The 26,586-nt window shown below is 54.3% G+C and overlaps 1 protein-coding gene across 5 annotated transcripts in view; it reads left to right on the forward strand.

Moving 5' to 3' along the window:
* Positions 1–26,586, forward strand: part of PIK3R6 (phosphoinositide-3-kinase regulatory subunit 6) — a 74,855-nt gene that overhangs the window by 27,435 nt on the left and 20,834 nt on the right. For 3 of the 5 annotated variants that reach the window (XM_022596235.3, XM_022596242.2, XM_022596240.2), the window contains 17 exons: positions 203–294; positions 964–1,032; positions 1,501–1,633; positions 1,778–1,847; positions 2,838–3,021; positions 7,753–7,918; positions 10,022–10,120; positions 11,221–11,644; positions 11,993–12,071; positions 12,704–12,826; positions 15,065–15,175; positions 16,413–16,503; positions 16,792–16,862; positions 17,574–17,664; positions 18,860–18,975; positions 23,101–23,213; positions 23,780–26,306. In XM_022596235.3, coding sequence (XP_022451943.2) covers positions 203–294; positions 964–1,032; positions 1,501–1,633; positions 1,778–1,847; positions 2,838–3,021; positions 7,753–7,918; positions 10,022–10,120; positions 11,221–11,644; positions 11,993–12,071; positions 12,704–12,826; positions 15,065–15,175; positions 16,413–16,503; positions 16,792–16,862; positions 17,574–17,664; positions 18,860–18,975; positions 23,101–23,213; positions 23,780–23,933 — 2,186 coding nt within the window. In that variant the 3' untranslated portion in view covers positions 23,934–26,306. Of the gene's footprint in view, positions 1–202; positions 295–963; positions 1,033–1,500; positions 1,634–1,777; positions 1,848–2,837; positions 3,022–7,752; positions 7,919–10,021; positions 10,121–11,220; positions 11,645–11,992; positions 12,072–12,703; positions 12,827–15,064; positions 15,176–16,412; positions 16,504–16,791; positions 16,863–17,573; positions 17,665–18,859; positions 18,976–23,100; positions 23,214–23,779; positions 26,307–26,586 lie in introns of those variants that run through there. The other 2 variants (XR_002647737.3, XR_002647736.3) reach the window with 1 other exon arrangement.

Genomic DNA, 26,586 nt, shown 5'->3' on the forward strand with positions numbered 1-26,586 from the left:
TCCGCCCTGGGAATTCACCGCTCATGGGGGCTGCAGATCAGAGAAACCGCCCCCCCTCCATGGGCGCGGAGCCCAGCACCTGGCAGTGGGGGCGGGGGTCAGACCTGGGACTCCAGGGCTCAGAGTCCTGCTCAGAGGGGTCTCCTTTCAGAGGCCCCCCCTCCCCCCTGGCTGGGCTGGACACCCCTTTCTCCTGACCCAGGCATGTGGAGATGGTCCCTGCACAAGAAGGTCGAGCGGGATCCTGGTAAGAGTCCGGCACTGGTCCGCATACTGCTCAGAGAACTGGAGAAGGTGAGTCCTCGGGCTTCGGGCAGGGGGCAGACAGGGACGAGAGGAAGAGAGGCCGTTCCCGCTGGGGACTTGGGCCCATCCACCCCGTGTCTCACACACTCTGGTCGTTTGATTTCTACCGTATTTCTTCTTCTCCAGTACTTTGCTATAAGCAATTTTATCTTTACGTTGACTCCCACTCTTTGACCTGAGTTAACGTCTTTCAAAAAGGATCTCTACGACACGACCGTAAATGGAAAACCCGTATCACTGGACAGAAATGGAAAGTACCTGTAAACGTAAATGCCTAACTACTAAAAATTTTCAAAATTATCCTCGTAATTACCCTCCACACCACCCAGTGCTCTACGTTTGGGAAACGCTGCACTCAGGGGAGCCTCCAAGCTGGCGCCTCACCTGTCACTTTGCTACCAGCTCCTGCCCTGAGTCAGTGCCGCCCCTCCCTCAGGGAGTTCCCTGCACCCCTCCCCCATGCCCTCACACCTGGGCTCCCGCACCTGTGCCCCCCACCCCCACTCTTCTACCAGGGCAGGCTGTGGCCCTTTTCCACTCCCCTCAGCCTGCTGGGACACTGCCTTCCACCACATCTCCCGCTAGGATGTGGCGAGACCCCTGCGACCCCCCGCACCTGTGCGCCCCATCCATGTCCTGTGATCTCCTGTTTTCCAGGCAGAAAGTGAGGACGCCCGGCATGTCATCATTCCCTTGCTGCACACTCTAATGTACGTGCTCACTAAGGTGAGCGGGGACTGAGGGTGAAGGGGGTCGGGGTGACCCACGGGTGACGGGGCTGGACACTCAGGAGACAACCAGTCTCTGCCTGGTGAGCGAGCCTAGAGGAGCTCGAGGAGCACCTGCCCCTAACTGGCTTCTCCCCATAGCCCTGCCCTCGCCCTGATACACGAAGAGATGAAATTGGGGAGGTAGTGGCGGTAAATTCGCAACCCCGACAGAGCAGAAGGGCTGCGAGGGGAGTTGATGTGCTGGCAAAACAGGGTGGGGATGAGTTTCCATCTTGAGAAGCCTGAACGTGGTGTAGGAGGGGAGATGTCTTAGAGATGCTGGGAGAAGAGGCTGAAGGTGTAGATTTGGGAGGGAAGTGTGAGCCCAGGTCTGGCTGCTCTCCCCGCCCCCCATCACCCCGCACCACCCAGGACCCTGCGAGACCTAGGGCTCCGGGCACCCTGATTCCTCCGTCTCACCCAGGCCACGGGCATCACAGAGGAGCTCCACCGGAGAACCTATGCCTTTTGCACGAAGTTGCTGACCCTGCCCGCCCCCTACTGCACCATCGCCCTGGACTGCGCCATAAGGCTGAAAACGGAGACGGCCGTCCCAGGTAAGAGCCACTCCAGCTCTGCCCAAGGTCTTGCCTTCCTCTCCAGGATTCCAGGGAGTTCAAAATCTCCAGCACCTTCTGGGAAAGTAGGGAATGGGGGTCAGAGCCTCAGATGCTGGTTGGCTGAAGTGGTCTGCCCCGCAGGGACGCTGTACCAGAGGCTGGTCATTGCCGAGCAGAACCTGACGAATGAGCTGTACCCCTACCGGGAGAGGTGAGTGGCCCCAGCGAGGGTGCTGCCCGCAGGACAAGTGTGGAGTCTGCGTGGGGAGCATCCCCTCCCATCCATGGCGTTTGTCCAGCAGCGGGCCGTCCTCAGGGTGGAGAGGGCGTGTCCTTCCCTGGAGACCCCTGAAAGCAGTTAGGACTTTCTTCTTGGGCTGGATTCAGAGCTCGCCCGCTCACATGCAGAACGTGGGCACGAGCACCGGGCCATTCTGCAGATCCATGGTTCCACCTCCATTCTGCCCTTGGCCATGGTGTTGCATCAAGCAGCCAGAGGCACCTCTAGAATATCAGTAATTCAGGCCACAGTCACACCATGAGATCTGGGGTCTTTCATCTGTGTGTGTGTAAGACTGAGGACGCGTCCACTGCTCGTGCTGGGGAGAGAGGCTGATGGAGTCGGGGGTGAAGCAGGGGGTGCGTAGCCTCCTGCCCTGCAGGTACCTCTGCTCGCCTGGTACTGAAAGGTGTAGCCTGGGGCTCTGTGTTCGTGGAGGGTGCAGGGAGGGGAAGGGATCCAGACGACTTGGCATTGGAGAGGTTGAAATGACAGTTGAGTACGGAAGAGAGGGTGGGTGAGGTTGGTTTTCTGCTGTGATGAGGGGGATGAGAGAAGAAGGGGCTCACTTAGGGTTCAGAGCTCGTTTCAGCAGGAAGGATTTAGGGTCCCTCCTAGAGGGCTACGGGGTCAACGGGCCACGCTGAGGGAGGGAGGGGCATTTCAGCTGGAACTTACCTAGACATGAGAGGGACCCAGAGGGACCAGCTGCCCCCCTGGAAGGGCCGTGCCTGCTCTTCTTTGCCGCAATCCCCACCACTCCCTAGTGTTGTCCCCCAGTAGAATTTTGAATTTGAGGCTCCTGTTTTTGGAGGAAGTAAATAACTTGGGGGTGGGGGTGGCGGGTGCCGCGAGGCTCTGAGGGCGGCCCTGCTCCCCGTGGTCCTCATCGGCTCCCGGTCCCCCCACCTTTGCCCTCAGAGTGTTCCTCTTCGTGGATCCTGAGCTGGTGCCTCCCTCCGTGTGCAGTGCCCTGCTGCTGGAGATTGAGGCGGCCCAGGGGCAGCAGACACCAGAGGCCTGCATGCGCCACGTGGTCTCCCACGCCCTGCAGGCGGCGCTGGGGGAGGCCTGCGAGGCAGGTGTGCTGCAGAGGAAGCTTCAGGTAAGGTCACTGCCCCGCCCCCCCATACCAGCAGCTCACTCTCCTGGGCTTCCCCCTTCTCCTGTTTCCACATCACCTTTTTCCCCAAACCAAAGACAAAGACACATTCACTAAGGAAAATTTGAAAAACAATGCAGGAGAGCCAAGAAAGAAAATAAAAATCACTCACACCCCTCTACCCACACACATTAGCAATTAACATTTGGTATGTTTCCTGAATAATATCGACAGTGATCATCACAAGAGCCACTGTTTATTGAACGTCTGCTGTGTTCCAGGCACCGTGTTCAACACTTTACAGGTGTCACCTTAAAAAACTCTCACCACAACATTGTGAAATGGATGTACTTACCAAAACAAAGGCACAGAGAAGCCGATAACCTACCTGTGGTGACACAGATAGGAAGTGGCTGTGTCTGGATTTGAACCCAGGTCTATCTGACTTCAAGCCTGTGTTCAATCGCCTTCCAGCCCCATCCGCAGCCCCACTCCTTTTTAACAACTGAGCTATCAGACTCTGTATACAGTTTATATACTGCCTCTCTATGTGCATAAATATAATATCTATTTTTCCTTGCCACTGGAACTATGCCATATGGAAATATTTTCCTTGGAAAACACGTGCTGCCGCTGGTGCAGAGAATTCGTGAACGTGCTGTTATTTCTTTATCCCCGGCTCCTGTTGCGGGCATTTAGTTTGTTTCCAACACTTGCCCACCTATTTCCTAGCTTTTCTCTCTGACTAAGCCTCACCCCTGTCCACAGCCAAGACTGCAGCAGGTTGCAGATTCTCTGGCCGCGGTGGCCCCAGGCGCTGGATTTCTTGGGTGGGGGAGGATGCCAGCCGGAGTCTGCACAGTAGGCGGAAAGGTGCCTGCCCTTCGGGAAGGGGGGTCGGAGGGTCGCTCAGGGCTGTGGTGCCGTAGGAGGGGCCGGCTCCAGAACGGGGCGTGCCCTTGAGGGGTCCACGATCCCCTGCCCGTCCTGCCCCAGGAAGTGGTTGTCTGTCCTTTCTCCAGCCCGAGTCTCAGGACCTGCTTTGCTCATCAAAATGCACTGGAGCCGTTGCTCTTCCTTCTCTTGTTTCCATCTGGAATTCTCCACACCCTGAGCCCTAGGTCTTGGATCCTTCTTTTGATGGGTGTCTTTTATGTGCGGCTGGGTTCCTTCTTTTTTTTTTTTTTTTTTTTGCGGTACGCGGGCCTCTCACTGTTGTGGCCTCTCCCGTTGCGGAGCACAGGCTCCGGACGCGCAGGCTCAGCGGCCATGGCTCACGGGCCCAGCCGCTCCGCGGCATTTGGGATCTTCCCGGACCGGGGCACGAACCCGTGTCCCCTGCATCGGCAGGCGGACTCTCAACCACTGCGCCACCAGGGAAGCCCTGGGTTCCTTCTTAAACCATGTTGGTCGTTTTCTGTCATTCCTTTTCTCTAAAAGGACCATCCCCACCATTCCTTTGTGGTTGCCCACCTGCTTGGATCCACTGAGGGTTCTTGACTCCCTTCCCCCATGCCGCCATCCGGGACATCCCTCCTTCCATAACAGCCCCTTTGGGGGCTCACAGCACACAGAACGCGTGATGGAGGAATGCCCCTCCCCGCCGGACTCGTACCTAAGCCCCAGGCTGGTTTTAGCACAGGCACCTATGGCCCCTAATGTGTCTCATGTGTCTGTCCTAACGTGGGCTACTGTCCCCTCTCCCTGCACTTGGCCGTGGCTCTCGGGAAGGGGGGAGGGTAGTCGCCTTCCTGACCAGAGTTTGCCAGCTGACCTGGCAGCCACACAGGGGCTGTTTCACACAACAATGGCAAACATGTAAGTGTTGCAGGAAGGGGGACCGCTTCCAGGGCCTGAGAGTGGGCTCTTGTCTAACACTCGGAAATGAATTGTCCGAGGAGACACACGTGCTGACAAAGCAAGAGACTCTATTGCGAAAGGGCTCCCGGGCGGAGAGCAGCAGGGTAAGGGAACCCAGGGGAACTGCTCTGCCACGTGGCTTGACAGTCTCGGGTTTTGTGGTGATGGGGTTAGTTTCCGGGTTGTCTCTGACCAATCATCTTGCTTGGTCCATAGTCTAACTCAGGGTCCTTCCTGGTGGCGTATCTCTCAGCCAAGGTGGATTCCAGTGCAAAGGATTCTGGGAGGTTGGTCATCTCCTCCCTCTTTTGGCCCCTCCTGAATTCTCGGGACCTCCTGTTGTGAGACAGCTCAGGCAAGCGGTGATCATCGAGCCTGGCCCAAGTGGGTGGTTTTGGTCAACAGTTCCCTAACATCTTAAGCGCATTGATTTTTGTTTCTCAGTGATGCAGGCATTAGAGGATCCCCAGCCTCACTCCATCCCCGAGTTGGATGTGGCTGGAGTTCAGGGGTTGGCTTGGGAGTGAGGCTGGGCTGGGTTTGAGGGCATCAGGAATGGGGTAGGATTGGGAGGTGCTGGGTCAAGAATGGGGTGGGGTTCAGGGCTGAAATTAATGGGTCTGATGCGAGCACTACTTCGCTGTAGAAGAAAGAAATGCTGAAAGTGAAAGCTGTATTTTTTTAAACATAGTCAAAATCTTATGCACCCTCCGCCACCTCTCTCTATGTGGAGCTCACGGCTCTGAGTCTCCATGTTTGTGAAAAGAGAATGGGGGGGGGGCGGGGAGGGACCAAAGAAGAGCCAGGAGAGACCCAGGGAATGCGTCACTGATCTGAAGTTAGAGACCCTAGGAAGCTTGGAGTTAAGGGGTCCTCAGTGGTCCCCCCCGGCACCCCCCCTCCCCTTTTGGGTGCTGGGGCTCCTAGACCTCAGCCCGGCCTGGGGCTCCCCGCCCCCTGAGACCCCAGCCTCCTTATCTGGAATTCTGCTTGAGGGGTGCCGTTCCCAGTCATACCTGCTGGCTCGAGGGCCGGTGGGGCCTGGGAGAAGTGGCCCAGCCAACCACGGTCTGGTAGGTAGGCCTTATCTGGCCACCAGCCCACCTCCTGTCTGCTGAGGGCCTGGTCCGAGGCCCAGATAGGAGGTGGGGGGCGTAGATTGGTCTCCCCTCGTGTCCACAGGATCTGACAAGGTCTCGAGACTGGGAGGGCAGCCTGGGACAACCCAGCTCTCGGACCCTCTGCTCTGTGTTCCGGATGCTAGAGATGGTGTCCAGGTGGGGCTGCCCCGTGGCAGGTATCCACATGACTCGACCCTTCACTTCCTTTAAACTTTTAGTCAAAAGTCACCTTTCAGTGAGGCTCCTCTGGTCACACTGTCTAAAACTTCAGTCCCTCCCCCAGATTGCACATCCTCCTGCCCTGCTTTATTTTCTTTTCATCGCTTTATTGTTATTATACTATAAATTTCACTTATCTTGTTTATTATTTCCCCCCCACACACACACAAAGAGATACACTATAATATAAGCTTCATGCAGACAGGAATTTTTGTCTGTTTTGTTTACTGCTGTACTCCAGCACTTAGAACAGTGCCTGGAACCTAGTGGGTACTTGATAACTATTTAATTAATTCACTTATAATCAATTTATAAAATGAAGCAACAAGACGAGATGGTCCCCGTGGCCCCTTCCAACTCTGACTCCTTGTCCCTCTAATTGCTCGTGTTCATTCAGCTGGTCATTCAGCAAATATTTACTGGAGCCCTAGCTAGTCAGAATGACCCACTCTCCCTCAGCCCAGGAAGTTAAGACCCTGCTCAGCGGACCCCTAGCACAAAAAAGAGATCAGAGCAAGCCCTGCTGTGCCTGCCCGTGTCACTCGTTTGGGCCCCGCATCCTCGGTCATGAGCTGGGATTAGCTGGTGGTGAGTGGGGGTGAGGGGACACAGCCAGAGAACAGTGATCCAGGGGAGTTCTCAAGGTGTCAGAGAGGTACCCATGGAGACAGGAGCCTTCGGTGCTGGAGAGCATGGTGAAACTCAAAGAGTGAGAAGCTCTTCAAAACCTGTTTGCGTTAAGGAGAAAGGCTCAGCTTGGTGCTTTACCCTTAACCTCTTGAATGCTTGCTAATCTGCCTTTTTTAAAAGAAAACGCAAGCTTCCAGCTCTAAAGCCTTGGCAGGCCATAGTACCTGGCTACAATTTAATAATAGAGTTTTGTGATCATTATTTTCATCTTAGTTATTTTCTGTTTATGACAAGTGACACTAGCCGTTTTACTTAGAGCAGCAATATGAAATTTGCTTTTGAAATAGTTTTGAACCAAAAAAGTGCAATGATTTAAAGAAAAATAATGATTTATAGGTGGTATGTCAAGGCAGCATAGGAGTGACAGACGTTTAGGAAATATTCAACAAATATTTATCGAGCACTTACTATGAGCCAGCAGACGTTCTACGTGTTGGGGATGCAGCTGTAAATGAAACAGACAAAACCGCTACCATCCTGAGTTTACATCCGAGTGATGGCAGAACAGTGATCCAGATACTTAGTGACATCCCAAGGAGGGTGGGCGCCAGAGGCCATCCCTGTCCCCCGGGGTTCCCAACATTGCCGGGCACCAGCTGTCCCCCCACACCACGGTGTGAGGGGCCGAGGGGACCCCCTGCTGCAGGCGGCATCGGGCAACAGCTATGGCAGGGCAGGAGCGGAGCCCTGGACGTGGGAAGGCCTTCATGGGGAAGCTCCTGCCGGAGTCCCGGGCAGAGGGGAGGTGCCACTGGGCTCTCCGCGCACCTGCAGGCTTGGCGTTGGAGCAGGGGGTGGGTGGGTGCAGAGCCGGAACTCAAGCTCTGATGCTCCTCCCCGGCAGACCAGCTCCCGCCGCGCCCTGGAGCATTATTTCCACGCCGTGGTGGCAGCCGTGGAGCAGATGGCCAGCGGGCCCAGCCCGAGCCGGGAGGGCCACCTGGAGAGGCTGAAGGAGATTTACTGCTCGCTGCTGGGGCCGGCGGCGGCCGCCAGGGGGCGCTGCGGCGGTAAGCGTCAGGAGCGGTGAGCTGCGGTCCGGGTACCCTGCAGGGGGCGCCAGAGACCAGCGCTGTACCTGCTCAGAGTCTGCGCGCGTGGCTGAAGCGGGGTGGGACACGCAGCGGCTCCCAAGAGCTTGAATGTCCCGGGCTAATTAGAAGGTGGGTAATTAGGGTCATGATAACAGCTGACACCTCCTGGGCGCCCACTATACCCCAGTTGCTGCTCTCAGCAGTTTACGTATATTAAATCAATTAATCCTCACAGTAGACTACTTATGAGGTAGGAAGCATTAACCCCATTTTGCAGGTGAGAAAACAGAGTTAGAAAGAGGCTATAAATCTTGCCCAAGATCACGCAGTTAGTAAGTAGCAGAGCTGAGATTCAAACCCAGGCTGTCTAGCTCTTAACCACCATACTATAGTAACCAAGGGATCCAATGGTCCACGGATCCCCTAAAGAGCATCTGAGTCTACATCACTTACATCTGGTCTCACAGATTTTTATTCCAACGCTTGCTTTCTGCTTGCCTTTTTATAAGACAATGCCATACACTGATGGGAAGCAAGCCCGTGTGTGTTGCAGAAACTCCAGAGAGCCCAGAGAAGTGTCTGGAACATATATTTTCTGGCTACTGGAGGACGGTTCTGATTTGTGTCCTGTTTCATGGCCGCTCAAAGCACCCGTGGAGTTTGTCAGCCTGCATGCCCCGAACACACGGTGCACCCATAGGTACACGGCACTTGCCTGAGGACTGGAAACCACGGGCAGAGGCCAGTGTGCCGGCCCTCCCTGGGCTTGACCTCGGCAGCCCAGGGAGGGTGGAGACTGCAGAAGTCAGGGTGAGGCAGGCAGGTTGGGCACCTGCTTAAAACTTCCTCCTTCTCAGCCTCCTCTTATTTTGCTTTAATATTCTACACTGCCTCTGATTGCCACATGGAAATGTCTGTTCATGAAGCCTCTCCCCTCCCAAAGCTGGGCGAAACCCTGGGGCAAATCTGGCTTTGCTCTCCTTGGGTACCACTTGCTAACTCAGCAGTAAATCTGCGTGGGCAGGACAAGACCACTCTGGGCTGCCCCCACCATCCCAGACACATCCAGGCACCTGCCTCCCGCCCAGACTTGCCCTGCGCATCTTAATGGCCAGCCAGCACCCCCGTTGAGCCCCTGCTACTGGGGGGCAGCATGGGACAGTGGTTATGGGCACCGTGTCATGGGTAAAAGCATGGACTCTGTAGCCGGGCTGCCTGGGCTCAAATTCTGGCTCTGCCACTTACTGTGTGACCTCAGGCCAGTTACTTAACCTCTCTGTGCCCCTGACTCCTCCTCTATAGTGAAGATAATATTACCTGTGCCCCAGGGTCGCTGGTAGGACCCGGTGAGATGATAGCACTGTGGGCACGGTGAGAACAGTAGTAAGTGTTCAGTGACCGTGGGTTGCTCTCCCCTAAGGAAGCTTGCAGCCTTGTTCAGAAGGGAGCTGTGCTATGTGGAAGTTAAATCCTAAGGCTACATGTTAGGTGTGCCCAGTGTGCAGCCAGTAAGGTCTGGGGAGGGGATGACTCCCAGGCTGGAGTGTCAGGAAGGCTTCTGGAAGGAGGAGAGGGGGGTTGGTTGGCCCTGCTCTCTCCCCTGGATGCAGGCTTCCTGCTGCCCTTCGTACTTGGCCGTGACTCTTTTCAGCACCAGGAGCAAACGTTAATTGAGCATCTACTGTGTGCATGCTCCTGGAGGAGGCCCTGAGAAATACGGAGGCCTTTCCCCTGGTCTGCATGTGGCCAGGATGTCTCTGAACAGTGGGAAAGGCAGCATGGCTGCAGCGGGGCTGGGGGAGGGAGAAAAGGTTGGGAATGATGCAGTGAGCTGGCTTGTGAAGGGTCTTGAAGGCCCAGCTAGGAAGTTTGTAGGAAACTGGGAGCCGCTAGGCATCCTTGGGCAGGTGTTAGGCCCTGGATGAGCTGATGGTGGCAGAGAGGCAGAGGAACTTGACAGGGCCAGATACGGGAGGGCGAGGGTCTCTGCCACCCACCCCCATAGGCCCCACACAGGAGCTGGGGGTGGGGAGAGGGCAGAGGAGAATCGCACAGTCCTCTCCTCCGTGGTCTCCACAGCCTGTCCTTCAGGTGAGCCCCCCCAGGACCGGCTTCCAAGCATCCCTCTGCCCAGCCCCCATATCACCTTCCACCTGTGGACCAATGAGGAACAGCTCTGTAAGTGCAGTGCCTTTGACCCCTCTGGGGGGAGCGGGCTGGAAATAGTGGTGTATGTGTGTGTGCATGTGTGTGTGTGTGTGTGTGTGTGTGTGTCTGTGTATCTGTGTGTGTTTGTGTGTATGTCTTTTGGTGTGTGTGCAGGTGTCTTTGTGTGTCTGTGTCTACATGTTTGCGTCTGTGTGTGCACTGTGTGTGTGTCTATCTCTATGTATATTTATTGTGTATCTGTGTGTATGTCTACGTCTGTGTCTCTGTGTGTGCCTGTGTGTATCTTTGTGCGTCTCTGTTGTGTCTTTGTGTCTGCCTGTGTATCTGCTGTGTGTGTGTCTGTGTGTGCTCCTTGTTCCCTGAGTTGTTTGCAGCATCTGAAATGAGAATACATTTGCTCTATGTCAGAACACTCCGTGCATTAGCCACTGGCCACATGTGTCTAGAAAGTGTCACATGCCATGATGATGCAGACAGACAATACACGTCCCCAAGAAGGAGGCAGGCACAAAAAAGTTATGGTTTCCAGAGCAGGAGGGGGCCCACACTTCCCCTCCACGCTGATGTCTGTCCCCCAGTCCCCCTGGCTCTTCTCAGGGGAGGGGGGAAGATAGAGCGGCAGGTTGTGGTGGGAAGTGCCAGACTGGTGAACCGGATTCAAGGCCCACGTGTCCTTTCACGTGCTGGTTCACCCTAGATGTCAGTTCCCTGGGGGCCTCAGTTTCCTCAGGAGCAATAAAATGAAGGTCAATTAGAAAAGCCAGGAGCTGATGCTCTGTTATCTGTGTCCCAGGGGAAACTATGGGGGCGCTGGAGAATGGAGGATGCTAATGAGCAAATATGGAGAAGAGGGCTCTAGAGTCAGGAGGCACTGCATTAAGCTACAGGACTTCTCAGAGCCTTTAAGATGTTTACTTTGACAGGAGTGTGTGGGGTTCTTAGTCTCTGTTGGCCACAGAACCTCTGTTCCTTCACGGAGCATCTCATGGGGCTTCTGTTCAGCTAACCGTGTGTGGGAAACACGGAACCACCGACCTTGCCAGGGTGGGGCCCTGCCAGCCTCGCGTCCGTTCTCCGCCCTGATGGTCCCCTTTGTCTCCGCGTCCCAGGGAAGGAACTGGTTCTCTTCCTGTGCCCGCGATCCCAGCTGCGCCTCAGTGCAGACTTGGAAGCCTTGGATCTGCAGGGCCTCCTGCCAGACCGGGAGTTGGCCCGGGCGTCCATGCTGTCCACCGACAGCGGCATCGAGCGGGACCTTCCTTGGGGGGCCGACGAGCCGCCCACACCTGGCAGCCCCGAGGTGGAGCAAGCCAGGCTGAAGCGCAAAGGGGGCATCAAGAAGCGGGTGTGGCCCCCAGACATCCTGATGCCCGGCAGCTGGGATGGGCCGCCGGGGCTGCACCAGAGGACTGGCAGGCCCAGCGGGGATAGGGGGCTGCTGCCTGGGGTCTCCCGGCTGCACACGGCCCGGGTGCTGGTGCTAGGGGACGACCGGATGCTGGGGCGCCTGGCCCGGGCCTACCACAGCCTCAGGTAGGGCCCCAAGGGGCGGCTGGGGATGGTCGGGGCACAGGTGGGCCCAGCCTGTGCTGGTGAAGGGTGGAAGGGTCGGGCGGGGGGGTGCTCAGGAGGTCGAGGCCAGGCTGGGATGGCAGAAGATGGTGCACAGTAATCCCCCGGCCCCCGCACCCGGCCACCACGGAGCGCTGTGCTGCCTGCTTTACTGCACCCATTCTACAGATGAGAAAACAGAGGTTCAGAGAGAGTAGGTCAATTGCCCAGAGTCAAGACATAATAAATAGCAGAGCCAGGATGTGGAACCAAGTCTGTCTGAAGTCAAAACCCCTGCCCTCATGCCTGTGCTCTGCTCCCCCTTGCCAGGAAACGAGAGACCCAGAAGTTCTGCCTCACCCCCAGACTCAGCCTGCAGCTCTACTACATCCCTGTGCTGGCATCTGAGGTGGCTGGATGGGGGGGCGGGGGACGTGGGGGAAGAGATGGAAGGTGTCAGGAGCGGGAACTGGGATCATTCTTCCTTAGGATGTGGATCTGGGAGAGACCTGGAGGCTTTCTGTCCCAGAAGCCACAGACGTGGGCCCTGGGGGCTGCATGTGGCCAGAGAGAGATGCTCTCTCACTGGGAGCATCATTCTGCTTTTCTAACGGAATTAATGGCAAGCTTCTCAAACAGGGCTCTCTCACACACACACACCCCCTCAGCCACATACACACCACCCTTCCCGGGGGGCCGGGAATGAAGCCGCACCGGCAATTTTCCTTTTCTGTTGCCCACCCTGCTTCTGATTGGAAAGCATTAAATTCAAGGCAATACTTGTCTCTCCCCTTTAAAGGCTGTTGATCATTTTTCAGTGTCCCTGGCAGGCATCCTCAGGGAAGGGGGTTCCAGCTTCATCTCAGGTGTAAAACAAGTCTTCACATGGTGCAGAAATCAACGCCCCAAGAGGTTGAGTGATTTGGTCATATTCCCAAAGCTAGTTTGCCCAGGACTGGTACCTGGGGACCCTCCGATAGGAAGAGAGTGCCAGAGAGGGCCTGACGGGTCTGCCCTGTCCCCTTGTCCCTTTGTCCCCAGAAGCCCACAGCATCCAGGCGTTCGGAGCTCGGAGAGTTGGCTGCGTTCCTGGGCCGTGCAGACCCGTGGTACGAGAGCATCGTCAACACCCTGTGCCCCGCCATCCACAAGCTGGCAGAGATGGTAGGGCAGCGAGGGTAGGGGGGCGGGAGGGAGGTGGTAGGGGGTGTTTTCTTGACCCTTGACCTCAAGAGTCAGCCCAGGGAGCCCCATGAGGGGTGAGGCAGGAAGGAATACAGAAGAGGAGCCCTAACCAGCTAGTGGCTGGAATTCACTCGGAGCACGTACCAGGCACCTACGGGAACGCTATGGAGAAGATAAAGTAAAACATTCTTAAGTGTGTAGGCCAATTATATGCCTTCTTCTGTGAGTTTCTTGTGCTATTTTCTCTCCAACTGCAACAGTTCATGCTTCCTGAGCACTGCCCCATGCCAGGCACCGTTCTAAGCACTTAGACGCAGCAGCCCCGCCAACCAGGTTCTCCTGTCTGTCTACAGGCGCTATTGCCACTGCATCCCCATTTTACAGATCAAGCAGCTGAGGCACAAAGAGATTAGGTCACTTGCCCAGAGTAACAGAAGGAGTCCCACTTGGAATCAGGCAGCTTGATTCCAGAGCATGTTCTCTTAACCACAAGCCATAGTGCCAATCCCCCACCCCCCAGGCAGTGGGGGTTGGGGGGGCAAGGAGAGCTCATCTTTTATTGATTTGAAAGGCCTTCCCTTTCTGCTGTCATATGTGCTGCAGACATTTCCCCCCACTTTTTTATTTGCCTAACAATTTTGTCAGTGTTTTTTTTTTTGACTTACAGAATTTCAATATTTTTACCCTTTATGATTTTTCCCTTCGGAGCCATGCTTTGAAAGGCCTTCTCCACTCCAAGATTAAGTAAATATTTACTGATAATTTCTCTAACCATCTTATGGTCTCAATTTTTACATGTAAATAACCTATCTGCTATTAATTTTAGTATGTGATTTTATTTTTTCCAAGTGTTTAGCCAGTTGTCCTAAAGCTATTTATTGCATAAACCATCTTGCCCCATCAATTTGAAATGCCACTTTTATCATTTACTAAATTGTCACACATGCTTGAGTTGATTTCTGGATATCTATTCTTTCTGATTCATCTATTCATTTTTGTATAAATTAGCACTTTTTAATGTCAATGTTTGGCACGGTACATCTACCCCATTACTTGTTCAAAACTTTCCAGACTTGGAAAGTCTTGTTTCTTTATATTTCCAGATAAATTTTAGAATTCCTTTGTCGAGTTTTATTTTTAATTCCCTTGGGATCTCGATTGAAGTTTGGAGAATTAACATCTTTAGCACATTATGTTACACTCTCTGGGGGTGAGGTATAACTCTTCACTTATTAAAGTCTTCTTGTATCTCCCTCAGGTGAGTTGTACAGTTTTCATCATATAGATTTTACCCATTTCCTGCTAAATTTATTCCTTATGTTTGATGGCTTTTTCTTATAGTTGTGGATTTTTCTCCCATTATATTTGGGTAGTAGTTACTGCTAGTATAAAAGGAGGTTATTGATTTTTACATAATTACTTTCTAACTGGCCACATTTTGCTTCATTGCCTGATTGATTAGGGCATCTTCTTATATTCTAATAAAGATATTGGAGATAGGCATCTTTTCTGAATTATTACTTATCTGAAAATGTCTTTGCCTATATATGAAAGACTGTTTAGCTGGGTATTAAAATACCTTTTCCTCGAAACCTGGAGGATACTAACAGGAGAAACATCTGATGCAGGGTCTCATTTATACTCCTTTGTTGGTAGCTGTTTTCCCCGTCAAGACACATGTAGGATTTTTATTTTCCCCTGCTCTCTTTCCCCTTATAATTAACAATTTATGTGACCCTTACACTTAACTCCAAAAGCAGTTTCCACATGAAGAAAATGGAAATACTGTGAACAAGGGCAGCACTATTAGAATAAGTTCATAATTCCTCAGTGTGAGCTTCTTGAAAGGAACGAGATTTCAATAGACCAGATGTGAAAGTTAGAAGAGATATTATAAGATTGGATATAGGTGAAATACGCTGAGCTTCTTTCCAACTCTGATACTGTCAGATATTATATAGACGTTCTGTTTACCTGAAAAACCCATTATGCTTTATAATCATATGGGGTTGGGGAAGGCCTGTAGGAATTCCCTGGTAGTCCAGTGGTTTAGACTCAGCACTTTCAGTGCCAGAGTTCGGGTTCAATCCCTGGTCAGGGAACTAAGATCCTGCAAGCCATGCAGCATGGTGAGAAAGAAAAAAAAAGAAAGAGTCAGCTCCCACAGTAGGATGGAGGAAGCTGGCTGAAGACAGTACCTCTCCCTCACTCACACAGCCTCTCTCCCTGGACACGTCCCAGACCGTAGACCCCTTCATCCTGGATGCCATCACCTACTATGTTCGCATGGGCACCCAACCCATCTATTTCCAGATCTACGCAGTCAAGGTAAGCTTCCCACCTGGGGCTCCAAGGAGACCATGGCAGCCTGCTGGATCCCAGGACCCCACAACCTAAATACCCTGGCTCCAGGGAAACAGGGGGCCAGGATGCAAGTCATAAACTCATCCAGACATTCTTGGTTGTTAACTTTCTCTTCTTACTCTCTGGATGAGTCAGATAATTATTAACTCCTAAGGCCTCAAGTTCAAGCAGAAGCAGGTCTTCTTCGTGTGGAAGGTTCTCTCCCTTACCTCACATCCTCCCCTTCATCCTTGCTAGCCCTCACGTCCTACAGCAAAACTGCCCTCATCTCTGCTCCTCTCAGCCCGATTGGGTGCTTCTCCTGGGTGCCCCTGTGATGCCCTGGGCATCCCTCTGACACCTCACTGCCACTTTGTCATATATCTGCAGATACCTGTCTCTCCCCACCAAGACTCTGAGTCCCCTGAGATAAGAGACTGTCCTTTGTTTATCTTTGAATATCCTGCTATTAACACCATGAAGTGTATGTGTGTGTGAGTGTGTGTGTGTGTGTGTGTGTATGTGTGTGTGTAAACCAAAGAGTGGGTCAGTGTGGGACCGGCTGGGTGCAGTGGGTGTAAAGTTAGAGCCTGTGTGCGGTGGTAAGAAGTTCATGGCTTTGCCTCCTGGTCCCCCCACCTGCTCACTGTGGGATCGCAGTACCTCTACCTCTCTAACATTCATTTTCCCCATCTTCAAAATGGGAATAGGGACTTCCCTGGTGGTCCAGTGGTTAAGACTCCGCGCTCCCAATGCAGGGGGCCCAGGTTCGATCCCTGATCAGGGGACTAGATCCCACACGCATGCCGCAACTAAGAGTTTGCAGGCCGCAACTAAAGATCCTGTGTGCCACAACTAAGACCCAGCACAGCCTAAATAAAGGCAGAAAGAAATATTTAAAAAAAAAAAAAAAAAAGGTGGGGCTGTCTCAATTGGCACAAGCTTTTCTCCTTTCTGGAAGGCAGGTGCAATGTAGGAGGTGGGGCAACCATTTAAAATAGGAATAATCTTCACCACAGGGTTCCTGTGAGAATTCAAATGAGTAGAAAAATAAATTAAAAGATAGGGGAAGATAAGGGCAAGGAAGTCAGCCCATGGAAGATCTGAGGGCAGTGGTGGGCACTTGGATTAGAAGCCCGCATCCCGGGCTGCGGATGTTGGGGGGAGCTGCCTCTGCTGGGGACGGCCTTCTCCAGCCTCCCTCCTCCCTGCCTCCCTCCAGATCTTCCTCAGTGACCTCAGTCAGGACCCTGCAGAGGACATCTTCCTCACCGAGCTCAAAGTCAAGATCCAGGACTCCAAGTTCCCCAGAGGTGGGCATCTGTCTCCCCTTTCCCAAAGCTTGCCCTGGCTCAGCTCCTCAAGGCCCGCTTCCAGAAAGTCCCCCCACCTCTCACCTAATGGTTCCCCCCAAGCCCCGTCCCACCTCTGCTGAATACCGGGGGGCTTTGCCCTACTGAAGGGCAGCCTGGCCCCCCTAGGGTGCTGCCTTTCCATCCCGGGACAGATGCAGCTTCAGCTCCACCTCAGGGACGTGGGGAGCCAGGGCGGGAGGGACGGGGACCTCCCACCTTCATTCAGCCTCTTCTCGTCCCCTGCAGAGAGCCTTTCACCCCGGAGGAGGGGCGTGGCTGAGGGCCCAGGGGCTGAGCTCTCCGTTCGCTACCAGAAGGTCAGTGTGTGTGGCGTGGTCAGCAGGTGGCCCGGAGGTTCAACTGGGGGGAAGCAGTTGTCAGGGACATCAGGGGGAGCGGATAGAGCCAGAGGAAACTTCTGCCCTTTTCTCGTGGCTGCCCCCAGAGTTTCCCAGCCTCCAGGGAGTTTTGCAGGGATGGGCGGGTTACAGTTGGCCTTACACACAGCCAAGGAGGCGATCTGACCTAAGGAACAAGGCGCTGTCCCCTTGCTCAAAAATACCCTCCTCGGGCTTCCCTGGTGGCGCAGTGGTTGAGGGTCCGCCTGCCGATGCAGGGGACACGGGTTCGTGCCCCGGTCCGGGAAGATCCCACATGCCGCGGAGCGGCTGGGCCCCTGAGCCATGGCCGCTGAGCCTGCGCGTCCGGAGCCTGTGCTCCGCAACGGGAGAGGCCACAACAGTGAGAGGCCTGCGTACTGCAAAAAAAATAAATAAATAAATAAAATACCCTCCTCTCTAGCTGACCCGCTGTATGGGGGCGTAGTCCTTGGTCTGGAAGGCTCCCTGGGCTGAGCGTTCTGAGCCTGCGTCCTCTAGCTCCTTACTGGACATTAGTGACACGGCCAACACTCAGGGCAGGGGCAGGAAGCGGGGGATGGGGGGAAGGGGACAGAAGCAGGACTGTTGACGTGGTGTCGTGTACCTTGTCCTGAGGACCCCCCTCCGTCCCCGCATCTCCCTCCCCAGGCCCTGCTCAGCCACCGCACCCGAGAGGTCACCGTCTCCCTGCGGGCCACCGGGCTGGTCCTAAAGGCACTTCCAGCCGGTGACACTGAAGGTGAGGGGCTGGGCACGCAGAGCAGAGACAGGGAAGGACACGCACGGGAAAGCTGGGGTGCGGAGGAGAGAGGACAGAGAGAGAAGGAGACGGGCTGAGCCAGGGGAAGGAGCCTCCCTCCCTGTCCCTGGGATCACGGAACGTGGTCGAACTCCTACCCGTGCTGGGCCCGGAGCTGGGCGCCAGGCTGCCCGGGCGAGGACCCGCCTGGCCTTCAGGTTGGTCAGCATCGAGCAGCGCTGGGTGATGCTTCTGCCGCCGGATGAGCCTGAGCTGGAAGGTGGAGGGACCACGCGGAGGGGTGTACGTGGCCTCGTGTACGTGAAGGAGACGTGTGACTTTGGCAATAGCTCTAAGACAAGAGGCGGTCACAGAGCAGTGGGGCAGGAGCACAGATTCTAGAACCAGGTGGGCAGGCGTCGAAGCCCAGCTTTGCCGCGTTTCCATCTGTGTGACCTCGGGTTACTTGTGACCTGTCTACCTGCTTGTTCATTTCTAAAATAGAGACAAGATGCTAATGTATGTGCACACAGTAAACTGTAGCGTCAGCCCTATTGTTAAACTTTGATTTCTTCTGTTTCCCTTACAAAACTCCCACCCCATCCACCCCCACTCTAACTCCTGAATCTCCTCCAAATTTTCCATCACACAGTCCTGTCCGAACTTGGATCTCTAAGAACCCTCCTTTGTCGGCAGGGAGGGGTAAAGCCGGGCAGCAGTCACACAATAATGGTTTTTGACACATTATACACTGTGAGGAAAGTCAAAGAAATGCTCTCGACATGTTGGGACAGATGCCTTCCTACAGCCCTCTGTCTTACACACCATCCTGGGCTAGGTGGTCCTGCCATTCTGAGCATGCCCAGTGGCTGCAGAAGAACTTCTTCCCATTGGAAACGGGTACAGGAGAAGGTGAAAGAAAGGATTTAGGTTGGTGATGGCTGCTATGCCTCAGGATATAGAAATGTGGATTCTCCAGGGGATGGAGACGGATGATCTGGAGGGAACTGAGGCTTGGCGGGGACCAAGGTGGAGTCAGGAAGTAGGGGCTGCGCAGGGTGTGGGGAGGGGTTAAAAGGGGGCGGGGCAGTAGTCAAGGTGGGTTTGTGTCCTTCTTGGGAGGTGGAGTCTCAAGCTGCCCTACTTCCCTAGAGGCCCATTCACAGCCCCTCACCCACCATCTCATTCTTCCCAGTTTCAGGGCCCACCCACTGCCCCCCAACTGCTGCTCCGGAGACAGACCACACATGCCTGAATATTAGCGTGACAGAGGTTGTCAAGACCTCCAACTTGACAGGAAGGTCCTTCTCTGTAAGTACTGAGGAGATTCATGCAGGGCAGGTGGCGGGGAGCCCAGGGGGAGGGTTTCAGCGAAGGGGGAATGGACTTTTGAGCCTTTCTGAGCCTTTGCTGTTGAAGTGGGTCATCCTGTTGGAAAGAATCTGCTTTCCAGTCAGTCTGTTTGAAGTACTGACCACCAACTGGCATAAGTAAGGCACTGGAAGAGTTAAGGCCCCGCCCTCCACCTCCACCTGGACCATCTGAGGACCTAAGACGTACCCAGATAGTACAAAATGCACCCGGGTTCTGGCGTCCCCTGCACACAGCAGCTAGACTCCCAAACAGCAATGGCCCGGCCTTTGACCACATCACACCAGCTCTTTCAACCTCATCACCCTACCGCCGCCCTTTGCCCTTTGCCTTAACCCTTACCGATACTCATAGAGAGTCCCTTATTGATACAGGCATAGGACCCGCCCATTTTCTCCCTATCTGATGGCCTCTCTGGACTTCACTGCCCTACTCGGCTGGGCTTGGAGCCCGTGATCATACCTGAACCACGTTCTCAAGACAGCCTCAGCTTCCCCACATCGCCTGTCAGGCAGACACTACCTTTAGGTCAAGCCGCCCACTCGGTCTGATGCTCAGGTGTCTGAGTGCTTCCGCGATACCCTGCATCCACGAGGTCAGGGCCGTGACCTTCCACCTCATCCCAAGCCTTGGCATCACTCAGCCCTTTTCTCTGGACTCTTTTTCCTAAGCCAGTTCCTTAAATAGCCACTGTTCCCCACTTCAGTCCATGGCCCACTTCTTTTCTTATTCCCTGGACTCTCAAAACCACGTCCATGGCTTTAGTCCAAGTTGTTAAGGGTGCCCAAACCTTTATCTCCTGCTCTGACATTCATCCCTGAGTGTCTGACTCCTGCATTCAACTAAGTTAGCATGACCTCAGTGTCCCACGACACCCCAAACCCAAGATATTCAAAACCAGAGCCAGTGCTTTCTAGTAGTTAAGAGCTCTCTGGAGCCAGACTGCCTGGGCTCAGATCTGAGCTGTCATTTACCAGCTACGTGATTTAGGCAAGTCACTCCAGCTCTCTGTCCCTCAGTCTCGTTATCTGGAAAACGGGGACAGTAATGGTACCTACCTATCCGGTTGTTGTGAGGATTAAATGATGGTGACGTGTCAAGCTTCTAGAAGAGTGCTTGGCCAAGTCAGAGCTATATATGTATTAGCGACTGTTTTTATTTCATCCCCTCCTCCCCCGTGTCTTGTCTCTCATTCAGCAGGACCATCATTAACCAGTCACCTGTCCCGGCAACTTTGGAGTAAGCTCAGATGCCTCCCCTTTCTCACCTCCCCGTGTCCACTGGTTTTCTCTCTCAAACACTCTCACACCTCTCTCTTCCTCTCCATCCTCCTTCTTGTGGTCCAGTGAGGTTGACCATCTGTCCCAATTTGCCAGGGACTAAGGGGTTTCCTGGGACGAATTGGTCACCCTTGGGCCAGACCTTCATCCACCCCCTTCTCCTGGACAAACTCTACAGCCTCCCAGCCGGTCTCCCCGATGTCATTCCAGTACTCCTGCAATCCACCCTCCATACCTCTGCTTGCATGATCTTTCTAAAACAGAACTCGGACACATGACTCTGTGCTTAAAATCCCTCGACCATTTCCTACTCTCCAGGGCAGAAGGGCGGAGAAACTTCAGTGTTGCATAGCTTGGTTCCGCTTTCTCTCCATCTGCAACCCTGGCCACCCCTGCGTGCACTTTACACGGGGGTATCTGTGATACCGAACCAAACCTGGGTCCTCTCGCCTGCACTCGGCAAAGCCAATACACAGACACCGGGTCATGGTGAAGGAAAGTGCAGTGTTTTTTGCAGGGTGCCAAGCAAGGAGTCCAGGGCAGCTGGTGCTCAAAACCACCGAAGTCCCCGATGGGTTTCAGCAAAGCGCTTTTAAAGGCCAGGTGAGGGAAGGGCGTCCCAGTGTATGTGATCAGCTGGTGCGCAGTTCTCTGATTGGTTGATGGCGAGGTAACAGGGTGGTGTCACAGGGGTTAACGTTATCAATCCTTAGGCGCCAGTAGGTCTGGGGGCTACGTGCTCATGGTCATCAAGTAGTTAATTTCTTCCATTTGGCGGTGGTTTTAGCATCTGTAAAACAGCTCAGGAAATGTGCATCAGGTACTGTTATCCAGGTACTTCAGAGAGGAGCTACAGCAGATATGGGGGAGGGGTCTGTCCGGGGAAGGTCCCATAGTATCCTGCTCGGTTCCATTTGGAAGTGTACTGGCAGACCTTCCTCTGTGCCTTTGTTCACGTGCTTTGCTGGGCCTGAAACCCCGTTCCTCCCTTTCTCTTCCCCATCTTCCTTTCATAACCCCTATCTCTCTTTCAAGATGAAACTCAGGTGTTATCTCCCCCAGGAGGCCCTTCCCTCCACCTCCTCCACCCATTCCCCACTCCCCGGAGAGCTAGGGACCCCACCTCTGTGCTTCCCCAGAGCCCTGGGGACAGAGCCACTGAAGCATTTGCAAAACTTGTCAATGACGTGATCTCGTGGCTCAGGCCCTATCTCCGTGTCTTTCCAGCACCCACCGTAGGAATGGCCCACAGCAGGAGCGGGCTAGATGTTCCCTGATCATCTGATCCAGCCTCCACCTATGCAGGATCTCACCTCTAACCAGAGTTCATTTTTTCTGGGGCAGCCTATGCACTGGAGGAGCGCTCTGACGGACTGAGAGCTTTGTACTGAGCTGAGATCTTCCAACAGGACAGCTCTGTATTTGAGCTTCAGGTTCCAGGGTGGACCTATTTACCTTTATGTATTTCCCCTTTCAAAGTCAGTTCCTTACCACGGTTTCTATTTTTAATGACCTCTTTAAATAACCTGGTTGTGAGCTTTTTGAAAATCTAAACTTACCACCCTAGCGAGTTCCCTTTTACCTCTGTACTGTCTCGCTACCTACAAGGTCGTTGCAAAGGTGAGAAACAAAAGCACGCAGTGATTAAGAATCATGTCCAAGGTCACACGGCTAATAAGTGGCAGAGCCAGGATGGTCTGGGTGGAGAGTCTCCCGAGAGATTCTTGCACACTCTGCCCATAGACTCCTGGCTGCCAAACCCACCTTCCACCCCACAAAAGTCCAGCAGAAATGCCTGGACATGCTTGACCCCCCCCGCCCCAGGTTGAGGCTTTGTTTGTCCCTCTGCTGTTTGACAGTAGGAAGGTGGATCAGCCCTGCCTACAACAGGGAGCTTATGAAAAATGCCCAGGCCGGGGCTGGACTCCAGACCACTTAGATCAGAATTTCTAATTTTATGTTTTGGAAAGGTGACTCCAGGGGTTGAGAATACTTGAATGAGATGGAGGCTAATGCTCTAGAAACTCCAATGCTCTGCATTGGTGAGTCATGCAAAGCTGCTATCCACGTGTGCTATGGGCCAGTGACCGGAAAGGCCCTCAGTGCCCCACCTGGAGCCCAGGATGCTCTACGTTCTCTGTCCAGGAGGAGGGGTCTCTCGGGAGCAGCCCCCTCAGGTCACGGGTTGGAGGGCTGCCTCGGGGCTGCTTTCCTCTGCTCCTGGGTACTTTCTGGAGAAGCTGCGCAGGGCTGTGGGTGTGGAAGGTGGGAACACCATGACCCGGGTTCCCTGTGCAGAGGACGTAACTAGCCCCATGGTACAAACTGGTACAGGCTTAGCCTGAGTCATGGGGATAGGTGGCTGTTTTCCAGACCCTCTGTCTCTGCCCCAGGGAAATAATTTTGTATGCAATCCAACACTGAGTACAGGGGTCAGGGCTTATAAAAACCCTGAAGTAGCCCCAAATTACATACATAACATGCCTGTCAAAAAGGAGGTGCTCAGGTCACTTCAGCACCTGGCAAGCTCTAACTGTAGCATCCCAGGTTGTGTTTGAAATTAAGGACAACAGGTGGGAAAAAGAACTGTGGAAATGATGGGAGAGCCAAGGACCAAGGCTGCCTAGAAGCATCTTATGCAGGTTTGTCACTACTCAGGGTCACTTGCAAGAAGAGAGGCGGGACCCTTGTGTACTGAACTGAAACACACAGGATTCCAGGGTAGGAGGTGTTGGCTGGGCCATCCGTTACCAAGGTGATGCTCCCCAAGCTGTCTCTATTGCAGACGGTGACAAACACCTTCCGGTCGGCTAACGTCCAGATCCAAAGCCAGGACCAGAGGCTGCTGACACTGTTGCTGGACAAGGACAGTTGCCGCGCGTACAGGGATGTGGCCAGGTGAGGCTGGGCTCCGTGCCCCTGGGGCAAAGCTTCCCGGCTGCCGGCCCCGCCCCCGCTCTTGCCTGAGCCCTGAACGCCTTGTCGGGGTGGATCGTGGGCCAGGCAGGTATCCCTGATGGGTGTGGACTCAGGTGATGACTTAAATCCAGGAAGAAGAGCAAATGATGGGCTGACCTTGGGCAGTAGCTGAGATTAAGTTCTCCCGAGATTCTTCTACAAATGCTCAGCCTGCAGCCCTCCCGATCCAACCTCCTGTGCTGGCACTGCCCCCAACACAGGCTGCCCTTCTGTGGCAGCTACGACCCAGTTAACACGACACTTACTGGTGTCCCCTGGGGAGGTGTTTTTGGGTCAGGCAGGCGCACAGGGTGACCCGTTCAGGCGTATCCTCCTCTCCGTGCGTTCGCCCCAGGCTCAGGGTACCCTTTCTCCTTCTGGCTCTTCCTCTTGCCTCTGCGGAGCCCCCTTGTCTATACCCGACAGTAAAGGGGCTACGTTTAAAAGGCCCAGACAGATCTGACCCCTGAGATGGGTCTCCCGAGCTGGCCTCTCTCCGCCCACAGGTTCGAGGTTGCTCCCTGCCCAGAGCCGTGTTCTGGGGCCCAGAAATCCAAGGTGCTGGGACTCAGCTCACACCAGGAGGAGATAGAAAGGACCAAAGCCAAGGCCAAGCCCCTTCGAATGCCCATCAACACGTTCTCTGGCATTGTCCAGTGAGCCCAAAGGGGCTGCAGAATCGCTGAGTCTGAGAGCGGAGGGCCCGAGAGGAAGGATACACTACCCCACCCGCCCCAAACACTCACAGCAACGACTAGAACAAGGCTCCCTGGGGCGGCTTCCAGCCACATCTGAAAGCCAGCAAGTCCCAGGAGCACAGGGAGCTGGCCGTGGCGGGTGCGGTGGGGCAGGGCCCACACGAAGGGCCGAGGAGGCCCTGGCCAAGCTGTGCACACAAAGCCCAGCTCCTTGCTCCTGTGTCCACTCCTTCGTTGATTTCCAATCCCTGCCTCTCCCACTCAAGCTCCCCACCCGGCCCTTAAAACCAAGGTGAGAGCTGCTGTCCCGTGGCCTGGGGCCCCGTGGCCTGGGGCAAACAGGACGTGGGCAGCGGCAGCCCCTCCAGCCCAGTCTGTTCCCTTCCCTCTAGCGGGCCACTGCCCACCTCGCCCACTCCCAGGCGGGCGTCCCTCCCGGTTGAGAGGAAATGTCAGATTCGATAAATGCACACTAAAGTCTTTCTGCTCTCATCTGTATCGAGCAATACTTGTGTTTTAGTAGAGAGCAGAGGTACTACGCAGTCTAACCTAATGACTCTGCTTAGGCCCAGGTAAGAGCTTGGTGAAACATTCACCGGTGTGTCCTGTCCACCTGCCCGGCCCCCTCCTCGTTCACGTTCACTGAGGGCCTCCTGATCAGAGATGTCCCCAGAACCGAGGTGGGAATGCAGGCTCATTTCAGAGGAGCCAGAGATTAAAGACATCAAAATTCTTGGCTTTTGAGTTCAGATGTTAAGTCCAGATGTTATCCAGATGTTAAGTCCGTACCTATCACCTGGGCAATCCCAGGGGATGGTGGCAGTGGGATAGAAGAGTCCCTTCCAAGTTTGGGACCCAAGAGTGGAGAGGTAGGCACTTCACTTTTGGCCTTATTGCCCTGGGAGTGGGGGCAGGTCTCAGAGCACGTTCTCAGAGCCTAGGGGCATGGTGTAAGAGGGGCTGCCTGCGGGCCTAGGCAGATGGGCCCAAGAGCAAGCTTAAAGAGAGCGCCTCTGTGGGCACAGGAAGCAGGTACGGTTTTCCCCAGGTAGTTGAAAGCAAACAAGCCCAAGGTAAGAGGTGCAGCCGTGAGTGGCTACAGGGACCACAGAACCTAAAGCCTGGATGTGGACCGCAGGCACCTTGATGGACACTATGTGGCGAAATCCCTGCCCCTCAGTGGCGATCCACCCTGGACAGGTGAAGACCGAGAAGTTGATGGATGTGCGGTCCTCCACCAAAGCTGCCCCTGCAGAGCCCGGGGAGGAGAGGGACTAGGGACAGCCCTGAATGTAACGGAGATGGTTTTAAACAGGAAGTGACTGATATCACTGAATTTGAGTGAGTTTATCTGAACATGGCTAGACTTTCTTTTTCTGTCATTGGGGTTATGTAAATTGATTCATATCAATTTGGGCAACAAGTACTAGGTTCGTGAAATAAACAGCTGCAGGGGTTACCAGCTGTTAGAGTTAGGTGAGGGCTCTGGGCCTTCTCCCCCAACAATTTCTCCACCAGCTTACAAAGAAAGTACGTCATAGACCAAATTCTGCTGCCCACTCAGATATGCATCCCCACCCCCAGTCAAATTAGGTGCTCCGAACAAACCTTACTTGAAACATACACGCAAGGACACTGGGTGGCTGGACACTGTAAAGTGTCCATCTCAAAGTAAAGTCTTCCCTTCCAAAAGGTCTGGACTGCTGGAATCTCCGGATTCTTAATCCTGTTCACCAAGGGAGGAGATGCCTCCAAAAATTATAAACAATCCATGTGACTTGGACACCACGATTTTCACCAGCGAAATTTTGCCAATATCTCTCAGGATAATTAATGAATCCACTTCCGTTGATCTGAGATCATTAACGTGCTTATATTCACTGCCTCTGGAGTGACTTTTGGATGAAGTGTTAGCTAACCACCTCTGGCGTGTGTATTCCCCACATGGACAACTAAGCACCCTCAGGTATCGATTAAAGCGATCCAGTACATGCATAACGTTGGCCGGGGATGGGGCTGAGGGTGGGTGCTGCACGGGGCTGCCTGGAGGAGCTGCTGCCTCAAGGCCACCCTCAGCTGTCAGTCCCTCTCAGGGGATTGTCTCCACTGAAGAAAACTGTGTCACCTAAGGTCGTGCCTCTTCCAGAGGCAGCTCACATCCAATCAAACAGTTCTAGGCCCTGGGGACAAAAATAGCACTTTGATTCCAATGGAGACAGACAATCAACAAGATAGACCCGTGAAACAGAAACCGGTAGTGTGTCTGACAGCGATGCGTACCACGGAGGAAAACAAGCAGGGAAGGGGAGACTGTGAGTCTGGGGAGGGGGCGGGGTTTGTCAGCGAGTAGACAGGGACGGTCCCTGAGGGAAACAGGGTCGTCCTTGATCAGGGGGCCCATGAGCAAAGACCTAAAGAACACGGGGCAGGGGGGCATATCATGAGTTCCACTCTCGCGCCTCCCCAGCCAAGTTTTACTTGCCTGAAGCAGTTCAGGGATCTAACTCAGCACCGTGGGCTACGCGGGGGCCCTGGGGGTGGCCTCGAGCGCACACTGCAGGCCTCAGCCCGCGACCCTCCTGCACCTGCGCACGTCTGGCAGGTGCGGCGGCGAA

This window comes from Delphinapterus leucas, chromosome 19 (assembly GCF_059928025.1).
Source record: "Delphinapterus leucas isolate spDelLeu-1000000601 "Yukka" chromosome 19, BTC_Dleu_Yukka2, whole genome shotgun sequence".
Taxonomy (NCBI): Eukaryota; Metazoa; Chordata; class Mammalia; order Artiodactyla; family Monodontidae; genus Delphinapterus; species Delphinapterus leucas.